This window comes from Myxocyprinus asiaticus, chromosome 5, assembly GCF_019703515.2.
Source record: "Myxocyprinus asiaticus isolate MX2 ecotype Aquarium Trade chromosome 5, UBuf_Myxa_2, whole genome shotgun sequence".
Taxonomy (NCBI): Eukaryota; Metazoa; Chordata; class Actinopteri; order Cypriniformes; family Catostomidae; genus Myxocyprinus; species Myxocyprinus asiaticus.
Window position 1 is genome coordinate 27939396 of NC_059348.1, and position 12610 is coordinate 27952005.

The 12610-nt window shown below is 36.2% G+C and overlaps 1 protein-coding gene across 1 annotated transcript; it reads right to left on the reverse strand.

The window, feature by feature from the left end:
- Nucleotides 1-1126: 1126 nt before the first annotated feature.
- On the reverse strand, nt 1127-11472 carry LOC127441418 (mediator of RNA polymerase II transcription subunit 26-like). Its single transcript, XM_051698817.1, has 3 exons — nt 11164-11472; nt 4842-4916; nt 1127-4541 (listed from the first exon to the last, which is right to left on the reverse strand). The coding sequence occupies exons 1-3, from the start codon at nt 11233-11235 to the stop codon at nt 2910-2912; spliced, it is 1779 nt and encodes a 592-aa protein (XP_051554777.1). The 5' UTR covers nt 11236-11472; the 3' UTR covers nt 1127-2909.
- Between the last annotated feature and the right edge of the window lie 1138 nt (nt 11473-12610).

A 12610-nucleotide genomic window follows, 5' to 3' on the forward strand; every position in this document is an offset into this window, starting at 1 on the left:
TACATCTGAAAGTCACACGTGGTGCCTGTTTATTTTCACTTTCCCACGTGAACATGAAAGTGGAGTTTTAGAGTATAAAAGGACTTAAATATAGTTCTGTTTCTCACCCACATACTGTATATTATATCACTTCTGAAGATATGAATTTAAACACTGGAGTCTTATGGATTACTTTTGTTTCCTTTATGTGATTTTTAGAGCTACAAAGTTCTGATCACAATTCATTTGCATTGTATGGACCTACAGAGCTGAGATATTTTTCTAAAAATCTTCACTTGTGTTCTGCAGAAAAAAGGAAGTCATACACATCTGGGATGGCATGTGGGTGAATAAATGATGAGAACTGCCATTTTGGGGTGAACAATCCCTTTAACTTCATTCTTCTTTTGTTTTTGGCAGTTCACATTCTTCATGCATATGGCCACCTTCTGGCCAGAGAGGAGAATTAATATTATATCCCTTCTAAAGACATGGAGTTTCCCATTCATAACAAGCTGGAAACACATCAAATGTGTACTAAAAGCTATATGAACAGTATTAAACTATCAGAAAGTGCCAACAGAATCGAGCAGGACATTATTATATCTACCCCAGGACCATGTAGCAGACATACATCAAACAGCTAACAGACAACATGTCATGTGGATTACTTTTATGTTGTCTTTTGGCTTTTTTGAGCTTCAGAGTTCTGGTCCCCATTCACTTAAGTTGAATGGACCTACAGAGCTGCAATTTTCTTTTAAAAATCTTTGTGTTCTACATAAAGTCAAACACATTTGGGGTGGAGAGAATTTTCATTTTTGAGTGAACTATTTCTTTAGTAAGTGTCTAATGCAACCGCTATTTGAAACATGGTAACGTAAGCATTGATAAGTTCATTTAAAAAGTGGTTTCAATGACAAACCAATCAAACAAATAAACCAAGTAGACTGAAATACTTCATAAAATAGTCACCAAGATAAATTTTATGGTTTTACCTGCGATTCATTGCGTGGTTTAAAGAATTTCTTGAAATGTAACAGAAGAAACAATTAACCAAAATGAACCTTTTTAATTTTATCAAGAACACCTCAATCATGTGGGTTTAGGGAAAAACTTGATGGAAGAAAGGGTACCATGATGCAAAGAGTTTTGATCATTTTATTTTTCAAACAAATGAGTGGTGTTAAACACTGAACAAATATACTAATAAAAATGATCAAAATAGTCTCTCCTCTAGTTTTAAATTGCAAATTATATTTGCAATACCCTAACCAAGCATTGAGCTCATGGATGGCCTTTGCTTCAGAAACCATGCATATCCCTGGAACAACTGACATGGTTTTGAGAAAGCATATGCTGTACTTTTTAAACCAAGTGAAGCTTGCGAAAGCCTTTCCAAAATTTGTACATCAAAGGCACATTGGTAGGACAAAGGTAGCAGAGCACACAGTGTTGCAAGTCGGCAGCAAATTGGTTTCACCCCTTCACAAGACATCTGTCTTCAAAACAATGGCAATGGCATTAAAAAAAAATATTAGAGGGTGGGGGCACATGACCAGTAACCTGTCAAACTTAAAATGCTGAATGAATAATAGGACAACCTAAATATCTAGGTCTATGAATGTCTGTGAACAGCAATTCAAACGATTGGGTCTTTCATTCAAAATGCTTATTTTCCTCCCAGATTAATTACATTCACACAAAACAGAAAAATTATAATAAAAATAAATTAAAATGAAGACATAGCACAGTTTTACATGGATTGCAAGAACTATGTACAGACAAGCAGGATAATGCGCATATTTATTGAAACATTTATAGCACAATGCGTCGATTTGAAAGAGGAAAAAATAAAAAAAGAGACCAAACGATAGATGCCAAAAGAGGTGTTTCCTTCTGTACCACCTGAACAAAAGTCTAAATGCCATACATTCACTAAGGCTCTTCAAATAACAAAGTCATTGTTTAATGATGTTCAATAAGGCAAACGATATCTAAAGGAATGGTAACAAGTATATTTCCAGCATATTAACATTTTCCTGCTTTCCTGTCCTCACAGTATGATGAAAATTAGCACCCTCTGTGACCATTATATGCATTCAAATATTTGCAAAAATGAATACTTTTTTTCTCCTTTGACATATTTAGCCTTTTATTTTTTTTATTTTTTTTTACAATTATCTAGGCAAACAGATGTGTTTAAAATATTGTTTTATTTAACACTTTTAAAAATAGATTGCTTTATTCTCTCATATGAAAATCATGTATTTTAGATTAATTGAGAAAGAAATGTTAAGCAAGAAATGATGTTTGGTACTGCATGGAATGTCGATATCAACTGCAAATAGCACACACATGTAAAAACCGATGTGGGAAAAAGGTATTTTTATATGCCTCACGTACATCACAAAGAAGGGCACAGTTATGTGATGCCAACAGAAAAGCCTCAAAGATATTTGCACATCTTAGTGAATAAACTTCTGATAGGAAAAATGTAAAAAGAAAATGGTCAAATAAATAGATGCATATATGATAAGAAACTTTTATAATTTATTCTTTGCCACAAAGCTTTTTTTGTAACTGCCAAAAAAAGCTTCTCGACATGCTTTCAAACATATCTGTACTGCTCAATGCTTGCTCTGGCCCTCCTATTCACACTTTGTGCAATAACTGGCCCAGTTAAATCCCTGCGAGCCATTATATACAACCCTTGTTTGCAAATTCTTGTTGGTAGCAGCACATTACATACAGGACATCTTCTCGGTTCCTTCTCATGGCAAACTTGGAACAACCCCTGTTCATTCATTACACCTGTAAGAGGAACCTAGTACAGAGCAACAAGGTGAGAAACTAACAGTTCAGTCTCCCTAAACACAGTGGGAACATTGAAAACTTTTCCAACTCAAGTCAGCATAACCCCGTTTCTCTCAGTCTAGGCAAACATATGGCAGGATGTTCAATTTGCTCTCATCACCATGAGGATCCAACGATATGCATTCTGTCCAATCAAACCAGTTTCCCTTGGTGTCGTAGCAACCGTTCACCCCTGGCCAGTGTTCCTTGTGTATTCTGATTAGGTCCTCATTGTTTAACTCCCGAGTCACCCCGGGTAGCTCAGCATCAGAGCTGCTAGGTACTAAAACGTGCATTTTTCTGGACTCTTTAACATCATGTTCCTCTCGTTTTAAATATTCAGTCATGAAAAAGTGTGCCCCATGGGTCTGTGCTCCAGAGGATGTGAGAACATTGCTCTGAAGATTAAGGTAAGATTGAATAATTTCATTTCTGGACAGCTCCTTCCAGTTCGTCTGTTGAAAGGGGTTGGGGACTGATGTAGGCGTTTTTTGTTGGGGCATTTCAGTTCTTGGGGGCTCTGAAATCGGCAGCCCTTGGCACTCTTCCTCGTGGTGAGATTCTTTTGGAGTGAGGGGCTTAATCTGTCCTGTCACCGGGTCAAACGTCAATCTACGTTCTTTTAATCGGACAGGCTTTGTTCTGTCCTCTAAGGACTGCCCCAGAACATTTACCTTGTAGTCTCTGGGCCTATACTTCTTCCTCTTTTTGCCCTCTGAGTTAGATGTTGCTCCATCTCGCTCACCTTTGGTCTCTGTGCCCTCTAAGCCGTGTGTGGCTTGATGGGAGATGAGCAGGGAGTCAGGTAGCGGCTCCAGTTTTGCAGTGCTGTGTGTGGGCTGGATGACTCTTTCTGTTGATCTGTGCAAGTGCACTGAGCCTTCAAGCCCGACAGATGACGGACCGTCACCAATGCACACTTGGGCCGGGGAGTTTAAAGGCTGCAACGTAGGCAAAGGTGAGGGCACTTGGGAAGAATTCTGAGATGGACTCGACGGAGTCCCTTTCGGTGCATATGTTGAAGACCTCTTGGCCATGGCCTCGTGTGTTACACTGCGTGGACTCGAGGAGTACCGAGGGCTTTTAGGTTGATGCTGCCCACCATCCATTCTCGCATGCTGCTGTAACACTGATGCTTTGAGTAAGGAAGAAGTGCTAGGTAGTTTGGTAAGCCCAGGCGAGCTCGGATGAGGCTTCACAGCATTGACAGGAATTTTGTTTTGCCTGTCATTCTCAAGGTGCTCTGTGCGGATCCTGTCAGATGGTGCATCATCTTTTTCCACGAGATGCTGAGGGCTCCCCTTAATTCCATTTGATGGTGGGGAAGAAGAATACATTTGCTCATAAAGGGACGTTTTTGAAATTTTGGCAGGCAGATGCGGGCTATCCTTTTGATCGCCCCGCCGTTTTCGACTGCTAGATTTCTCTGCTTTTGGGGAGTATGTGTTGTGGATGTCATTTCTGGTTTTGAGCTCCGGAGCAACCTTGCACGGTGGGGGGACCGCTGGAGGTGTGTCTATCCGGCAGGGGTGAGCACCTCCATTGGCAGAGCCTGGGACATTTGGCACTCCTCTCGCTGGAGTGTCACTTTGTCCAGGATCAATAAGCTTCTGCCAGGTCCGCAGGAGTTTCTTGGCACGTTTGGCAAGGTCTTCATCCTTTGTTTTCTTTCTCACATCATTAATCAGCTTTCCTAAGCGGGTTTCCTGCATTTTTATTAAATATAGAGAAGTCAACTAAGATTCTGTTAATGTTGTGGTTTACGTGTCCATTGCATATATTATATGTGAATTTTGAAATTGACAAAGCCACCAAAACTAATGCAAGGTAAAAAGGTAAAAAAAAAGGTAATAAAACCATTTTATTCAGCTTTTATATACAACAGTATTTTCACTTAAAATTTGCTTACTAGCAAACACATGCAACACTATGGCTATTTATTTCAAGCTCTAGGCAAAAAAAATTGAAGAGCAAAAAACTTTTTGACCAGTAAAATCAATACCAACCTCAAGTGCTTCTTTGGTGATAGGGTATTTCTCCAAATTGGTAATAACATCAAGAACTGCAACCATGTTACAGATCTGTTCAAGAAGAGAAAATACTTAAAACAAATCCAATATGAGGCAATAATTACAAGTGATTTTCATAAACTAAAGGTTTAATACAGTACTCTGCATTCTGATTTTCAGCATTCTGAAGTCATAAGAATTGAGACCATACTCAAAAGTCATGAAAATTACTGCAAGTCTTACAGTATCAGATATACGGGCCTGAAGTCTAATATGAAGAACTAAAAAAAACAAAACAATGCCACAATATTTGGCAGGCACCAACTAAAATGATTAAAATGTGTTTACACTCTCTCGCAGTTGTCATACATAGAATACTACGTCAAATATGATACATTGATTGTGTGGTTTCAGTAACAATATGGCGTCAAACACATTTCGTCTCTTACAAACTCACTGTGAACCCCAGTATGTTCATGAGCTTTTCAATTAATTGAACGGACTACAGAAAAGTTAACCACTATGTACTCTAGTAGAGCCCGACCGATATGGGATTTATTAGGCTGATACCGATTTTAGAGAGGGAAAATTCACATATTACCGATATGGTGGCCGATATATTTAATTTTTGAGCTGGAATGAAAACAGACCTTTGCTATGTGGATTGTTCACCGATTTTGCACCAATATGACTATGCAAAGGTACTCAGAAGGCTGCTTTCTTAAACAAATATCTTTATCAAAGAATATTTGACATTATTATTATACATTGTCAACAAATTCTAGAAATGAACATTGAGAAAATAAATAAATAAAAATACAATAAATAGCTAAATAAACATCAGTACTGTATGTTTAGTATCAGTCAAATGCTGACCATTAAAATAAAGAATAAATAAAAATATAATAAATAGCTAAATAAACATCAGTACTATATGTTTAATATAAGTCAATTGCTGACCATTTACATAAAGAATAAATAAAAATAAAACAAACATCAGTACTGTTTAGTATAAGTCAATGGCTGACCGTTTAAATAAAGAATAAATAAAAATACAATAAATAGCTAAATAAACATCAGTATTACTGTTTAGTATCAGTCAAATGCTGACTATATTAATACTGCCGAGTCAAGATAAACAGATAAGCAGCGGTGTTACACTGTATTCTGCTATACAAGTTCAGGGGAAACTTTCAACGGTGGAAAACCAGACTTTTAAATATTACATTTTATAAATGACACAACTGGAATTGTTCAGTTGAAGGGGGTATCAAACTGTGAATCCTGAACAAAACAGTTTGGTGAATACATGTTTACACATTAGCTTCCACTCAGCTGACAACAATGAAAGTAGCTACGTGATTAGCTAGTTAGCTATAAGCTCGTTGTCACGGAGAGTAAAAGACAGACGTTGTTTATTTTACTTTACAGCATTGTGTCTCACCAACTAGGTAACGACATAGCATGAAATCAACACTCATCAGACACAATCCACCACCGCACCGTTGTCTGCTGAGATGCAAAAGATGCTCTGATTTCAATCTGCTACATTACTGACTGCACTGACAAACTACAGCAAACAGACATGAGTGACATGGTTGTCAGGGACAAGGTTAATGTTATATTAGTTATATTGAAAAGGGAAATTGATGGGGTCATTGTTTATTAAGTTTCCAGTATGTATTTCACAAACTAGTTAACTTAATGACACACTGCTCAACTCACTCTGCCCTGTCTGCAGAGCCACCATCAGTTCAGAGTCAGCTCTGTAAACAATGGAGTCGGAGCGCGATCTGCTGGACAAGTTGTAGTTAAAGTTTCAAGATGTGTTTAGCTAGTACTTATTTTTTCATAAATACTATAATTTGTTATTATTATTACCATCACCTTTACAAAGTTGATATAAAATGAGGTCTAATAGATTCTACCTTTAGATTATTTCATATGAAACTATAACATTTTGCCAAAACATAACAGTTACTTTTACTCATGTAAAATCGTGAAACTTTGTAAAGGTGATGGTGTGTAACGATTTTATTTTTTAGTGCGTAACACAGTGTTGCTATTTTCCTCAGTGCTGTTTGGCATGTCGGGGCTGACTGTTTGATGGGTTTGACTTGACTTCCTCCGTAATGCTTTAAACTAGAAGTCTTACTAAAAATTGAAATGGGTCACATCAGTTTTGAGGTCTGCGTGCCGCAATATCGAGGGAAGGTAGAGGATATCATTAGCGCGAGCTGGTAACATTACACTCACTCGAAAGCGCAGTGCAAATGAGAAGCCTTTAGCTGAATGCGAGCTTATCATTAAATCTCTTCATTATATATTATCACTAAATAATCTCTATCTATTAAAAAACAGTAAGTAACTCTCAGATTCAAATAGTGCCCGACCGATATATCGATCAGTCGATATTATTGGCCGATATTAGCCTTTCACCGATATATCGGTATCAGTGTATATTTTACCGATATGCGCCGATACGAAAAGGTTTTTTCAGAACATATAATGCAGAAAACAATGCTTTAGAATTGGTGTCATTACGTAGTTTGTCCAACAGAGCGCACTCCGACTCCATTGTTTACAGAGCTGACTCTGAACTGACGGTGGTTCTGCAGACAGGGTGGAGTTAAACGGTGTGGATTTGAGCAATCTCTTCTCCTTAAATTGCTAACTAGTGTGTGAAATACATACTGGAAAGTTAATGAAAAATTATCCCATCGTTTTATATAACTAATATAAAGTTAACCCTGTCCCTGACAACCATGTCACTCATGTTTATCACATCTGTTTGCTGTTAGCCAGCTATAGTTTATCAGTGCAGTAAGTAATGTAGCAGATTGAAAGGTAAACATCAGAGCATCTTTTTGCAGCTCAGTAGACAATGGTGCGGTAGTGGATTGTGTCTGCTGAGTGTTGATTTCACGCTTCGCTGTTGCCTAGTTGGTGAGACACAATGCTGGAAAGTAAATAATGTCCATCTTTTACGCTCCGTGACATCGAGCTTATAGCTAACTAGCTAATCATGTAGCTACTTTCATTGCTTGTCAGCTGAGTGGAAGCTAATGTGTAAACATGTATTCACCAAAATGTTTTGTTCAGGATTCACAGTTTGGTACCCCCTTCAACTGGAAAATTCCAGTCGTTGCATTTATAAAATGTAATATTTAAAAGTCTGGCTTTCCAGACATTAAAATGGCAAACGTAATAAAAGTAGATTTAATAAATAGTATATTTGCCCTGTGTAAATAATAATATATAGGAACTGTATCTAATATAAATGAGGGGTGATAAAAACTAATACAACAGGCTGGAAAAATACACATTTATTCATTTTAATATCCTATATATATATATATATATATATATATATATATATATAATGTGTTGAATCTTGACACCGGGCGACGCACCCTAAAAACGGCACCGTTAGATCGGTTTCACGCTGAAGGTAAAGTTGTTTTTTTTCTCTCTCATAAATGTAAATGAGTGTAAATGCCAACACCATCATATATGTCGAAATGACTGATGCCTGTCAACCAAAACATGAGTTCATTGATGTCATTAAATGAGTCTGCTTTTTTTATTCCATCAGTTACTCCTGGTCGGAGGCTGCCGTATATATTTAGTTTATACGTAGGGTTACGTCCTACATAAATTTAATGGTGCAACGCTCAAATATTTAATAGAGTGTAAATTGTGACTTAGTGCCCATTTACGCCACAACTAGGCTGTTGTAACATATGTATAGCTGGTGCAACCGGCCCCTGATGTTTATTTAGCTATTTATTTTATTTTTATTTATTCTTAATTTTAATGGTCAGCATTTGACTGATACCAAACATACAGTACTGATGTTTATTTAGCTATTTATTTTATTTTTATTTATTCTTTATTTTAATGGTCAGCATTTGACTGATACTAAACAGTACTGATGTTTATTTAGCTATTTATTGTATTTTTATTTATTCTTTATTTTAATGGTCAGCATTTGACTGATACTATACTGATTTTTATTTATCCATTTATTTTAATTTATTCTTTATTTTAATGGTCAGCCATTGACAGATACTAAACAGTACTGATGTTAATTAAGCTATTTTATTTTTATTTATTCTTTATGTAAATGGTCAGCAATTGACTTATATTAAACATATAGTACTGATGTTTATTTAGCTATTTATTTTATTTTTATTTATTCTTTATTTTAATGGTCAGCATTTGACTGATACTAAACATACAGTACTGATGTTTATTTAGCTATATTGTATTTTTATTTATTCTTTATTTTAATGGTCAGCATTTGACTGATACTATACTGATTTTTATTTATCTATTTATTTTAATTTATTCTTTATTTTAATGGTCAGCCATTGACAGATACTAAACAGTACTGATGTTAATTAAGCTATTTTATTTTTATTTATTCTTTATTTAAATGGTCAGCATTTGACTGATACTAAACATACAGTACTGATGTTTATTTAGCTATTTATTGTATTTTTATTTATTCTTTATTTTAATGGTCAGCATTTGACTGTACTATACTGATTTTTATTTATCTATTTATTTTAATTTATTCTTTATTTTAATGGTCAGCCATTGACAGATACTAAACAGTACTGATGTTAATTAAGCTATTTTATTTTTATTTATTCTTTATTTAAATGGTCAGCATTTGACTGATACTAAACATACAGTACTGATGTTTATTTAGCTATTTATTGTATTTTTATTTATTCTTTATTTTAATGGTCAGCATTTGACTGTACTATACTGATTTTTATTTATCTATTTATTTTAATTTATTCTTTATTTTAATGGTCAGCCATTGACAGATACTAAACAGTACTGATGTTAATTAAGCTATTTTATTTTTATTTATTCTTTATTTAAATGGTCAGCATTTGACTGATACTAAACATACAGTACTGATTTTTATTTTATTTATTCTTTATTTTAATGGTAAGCAATTGACATACTAACAGTACTGATGTTATTTATTGTATTTTTATTTATTCTTTATTTTCTCAGTGTTCATTTCTAGAATTTATAATAATGTCAAATATTCTTTGATAAAAATATTTGTTTAAGAAAACAGCCTTCTGAATACCTTTGCATAGTCATATCGGTGCAAAATCAGTGAAAAATCCACATAGAAAAAGTCTGTTTTCATTCCAGCTCAAAAACTAGCTATATTGGTCACCACATCGGTAATCTGTGAATTTTTCCTCTCTAAAATCGGTATCGGTCTCAAAAATCCCATATCGGTTGGGCTCTAGATTCAAGTTTTAAAGGTTAGGCAAACCTGAACAAAGGTAAATGGTTCACTTATCATCAAACGATCCATACAGTGAAGGCAGAACCTAGAAACTTAATGTTAGGATACGCTGTACAGTCTTGTAATGACACCTCGGTCTTCAAATTCGTTCATTTGCCCCGCTACACTGATTACTTTCCTCACGTTCTTCATTTGAAGTCCTTTTCTCCTCCCTGGGAGGAAGTGCTGTTGGCGAGTTAGCCTAGGAAAACTTTCAATGTGGCTGTCACCTTTTCCAGCTAACCAGCGGGATCTAGTTAGGTCTGCACACTGAAATACAGCCACTGACTCTGTCAGTGTGCTCAGGTTAGCTGACCATGGGCATTACTTCCACGGTTTACAAAACAGTTTCAATGCATCAATACAGATTTAATCTGTACAAACTGCTGGTGTTCTGAGTTCAGACACAGAATCAAGCAAACATTCAAAGTTAACTCGATCCAATTCATCTGCTAGCTCACTGCTAGTGCTACTGGGTGAGCTAGCCACACACATCGAGCTTGTTTATCCTATAAGATGCCATTAACAAGCTGGAAACACATCGAATGTGTACTAAAAGCTATATGAACAGTATTAAACTATCATAAAGTGCCGACAGAATCGAGCAGGACATTATTTATATCTACCCCAGAACCACGTAGCAGGTAGCTATACATCAAACAGCTAACAGACAACATGTCACGCAAGCTTTACACAGCATGTCATCTGTGTCTGATCACATGGTGTATCTTACACTTAGACGGGTGCTTAAATAAAATCACTGACTGCATATGTTTGAAATCTGGGTTTAACTCGTGCCTGTCTAGCTGTTCAGTTAGCACAGAGCTGAAAGCAAATGTGCCTCTCGTCAGTTAGCGGGCTGGCTAACGTGAGCTAAACTTCAACTCTGTCGTAAAACAAGGGGCTCAATACGGTGCTCGGCGGCTCGAAATGTGGATTTAAATGTGTATGTGGTGGGGAAAGCGACCACGGTGGCGGGAGAGTGAGCGGGCTACTCACATTGCTGTGGCTATCGATGGCCTGCAGCAGCCGGTCTCTCATCTGCTGCGGGGTTTCGGAGGCCGTTGTCATTGCCTGCTCGGTGCGAATCGGCCGACGGGGGAAAAATCCTCCGACTTCAAGGGCTTAATGGATTGCGGGAAATCACAGGCCTCTCAGGAGGATTGAGAAGTGGCGGAACCACATGTTTTCTAACGTGCTTGTTGGCTTGAGAAATGGTGTGTTGTGTGTTCAGTTGGGAGATGAAGGTTCGACGGTTGTCGTCTCTCTCTCCACCTCATTGCGTCGAGCGCTCTGCTCTCGACGATCTCATGCACTCCACTGGAGCAAAACCCCAGCAGCGCTGCATTGTGGGAGCGTGCGACGCCGCGTGACGTCATTACGCCGGTTCAAATAAATAGTGCAGCCAGACAAACAGATGATGCAAAGGCAGACAGGCAGTTATTAGGGCATGTCAACAGCCTATTTCTGTTATCAAAGAGAATTTGTATAATATTAGTTTTTACCATGGTGGAAATGAGAATGAGAAATCCTGCTTATGGATGGTTTGGCCAGTGGGTGATTCTCACCAAACCTGTCAAGAAAATGTCCTGGTCCTATTTTTCTCCAAAATTTGAGGAGGCAAATAAGATATTATATTATTTTTATTTTTATTGCATATATAAAATGAAGCCTGTTTTCAGGGCCATTCAGTGTTTTTGCTTTTTTACATTGTTTCCATTGTCATTACCGCAATGCAAAAACAAACCAAAAAAAAAAATTGGTAATTAAGAGATTCTCATTAACACAATGTGAAAACTGACATAGTTTTTTTTTTTTTTTAAATAAATTGTAAAGTATTTTTATGCCATGATACTGCCTTTAATTTGTGGTAATTGTAATAAAAAAATGTATTGTACAACAGCATCTTTTTTTACTGTAATAAAATGACTGTTGTGGTCATGAGAATCCAGACAGGTTACGGTAATAAGAAAATGTGCCTGAAAATAGTGTCACAATGCTAAAATCTCAATGGTCCTAATTGTTTTTTATGCAAAATTATAATTTATTTTATTATTATTTTTATTTGGAGTTTAAGGAATATTCCTGGTTCAATACAATTTATGCTCATTCGACAGCATTTGTGGCATATTGTTGATTACCTGAAAAATTATTTTGACTCGTCCCTCCTTTTCTTAAAAAAAAAATCAAAATCAAGGTTATAGTGAGACATTTACAATGGAAGTGAATGGGGCCAATCCGTAAATGTCTAAATACTCACTGTTTCAAAAGTATAGCCACCAGACATTAACCATGTGTGTTAACATGATTTTAGTGTGATAAAATCACTTACTAAACTTTCTATGTAAATGACAAATTGTTATGACAACGTAAAGTCGTAAACCTTAAAACAAAAATTTAGAACACTTTACAGTTCAAATAATACACAAGTTTTCACAGGATTAAT

Excerpts from the sequence above, each read along its gene's own strand:
- LOC127441418 (XM_051698817.1), bottom strand. The coding sequence starts at position 11,235 with ATGACAACGGCCTCCGAAACCCCGCAGCAGATGAGAGACCGGCTGCTG. Across the intron at positions 4,917-11,163 it reads CCATCGATAGCCACAGCAAT|ATCTGTAACATGGTTGCAGT; the intron begins GTGAGTAGCCCG and ends CTTCTTGAACAG. Across the intron at positions 4,542-4,841 it reads TCACCAAAGAAGCACTTGAG|GAAACCCGCTTAGGAAAGCT; the intron begins GTTGGTATTGAT and ends ATAAAAATGCAG.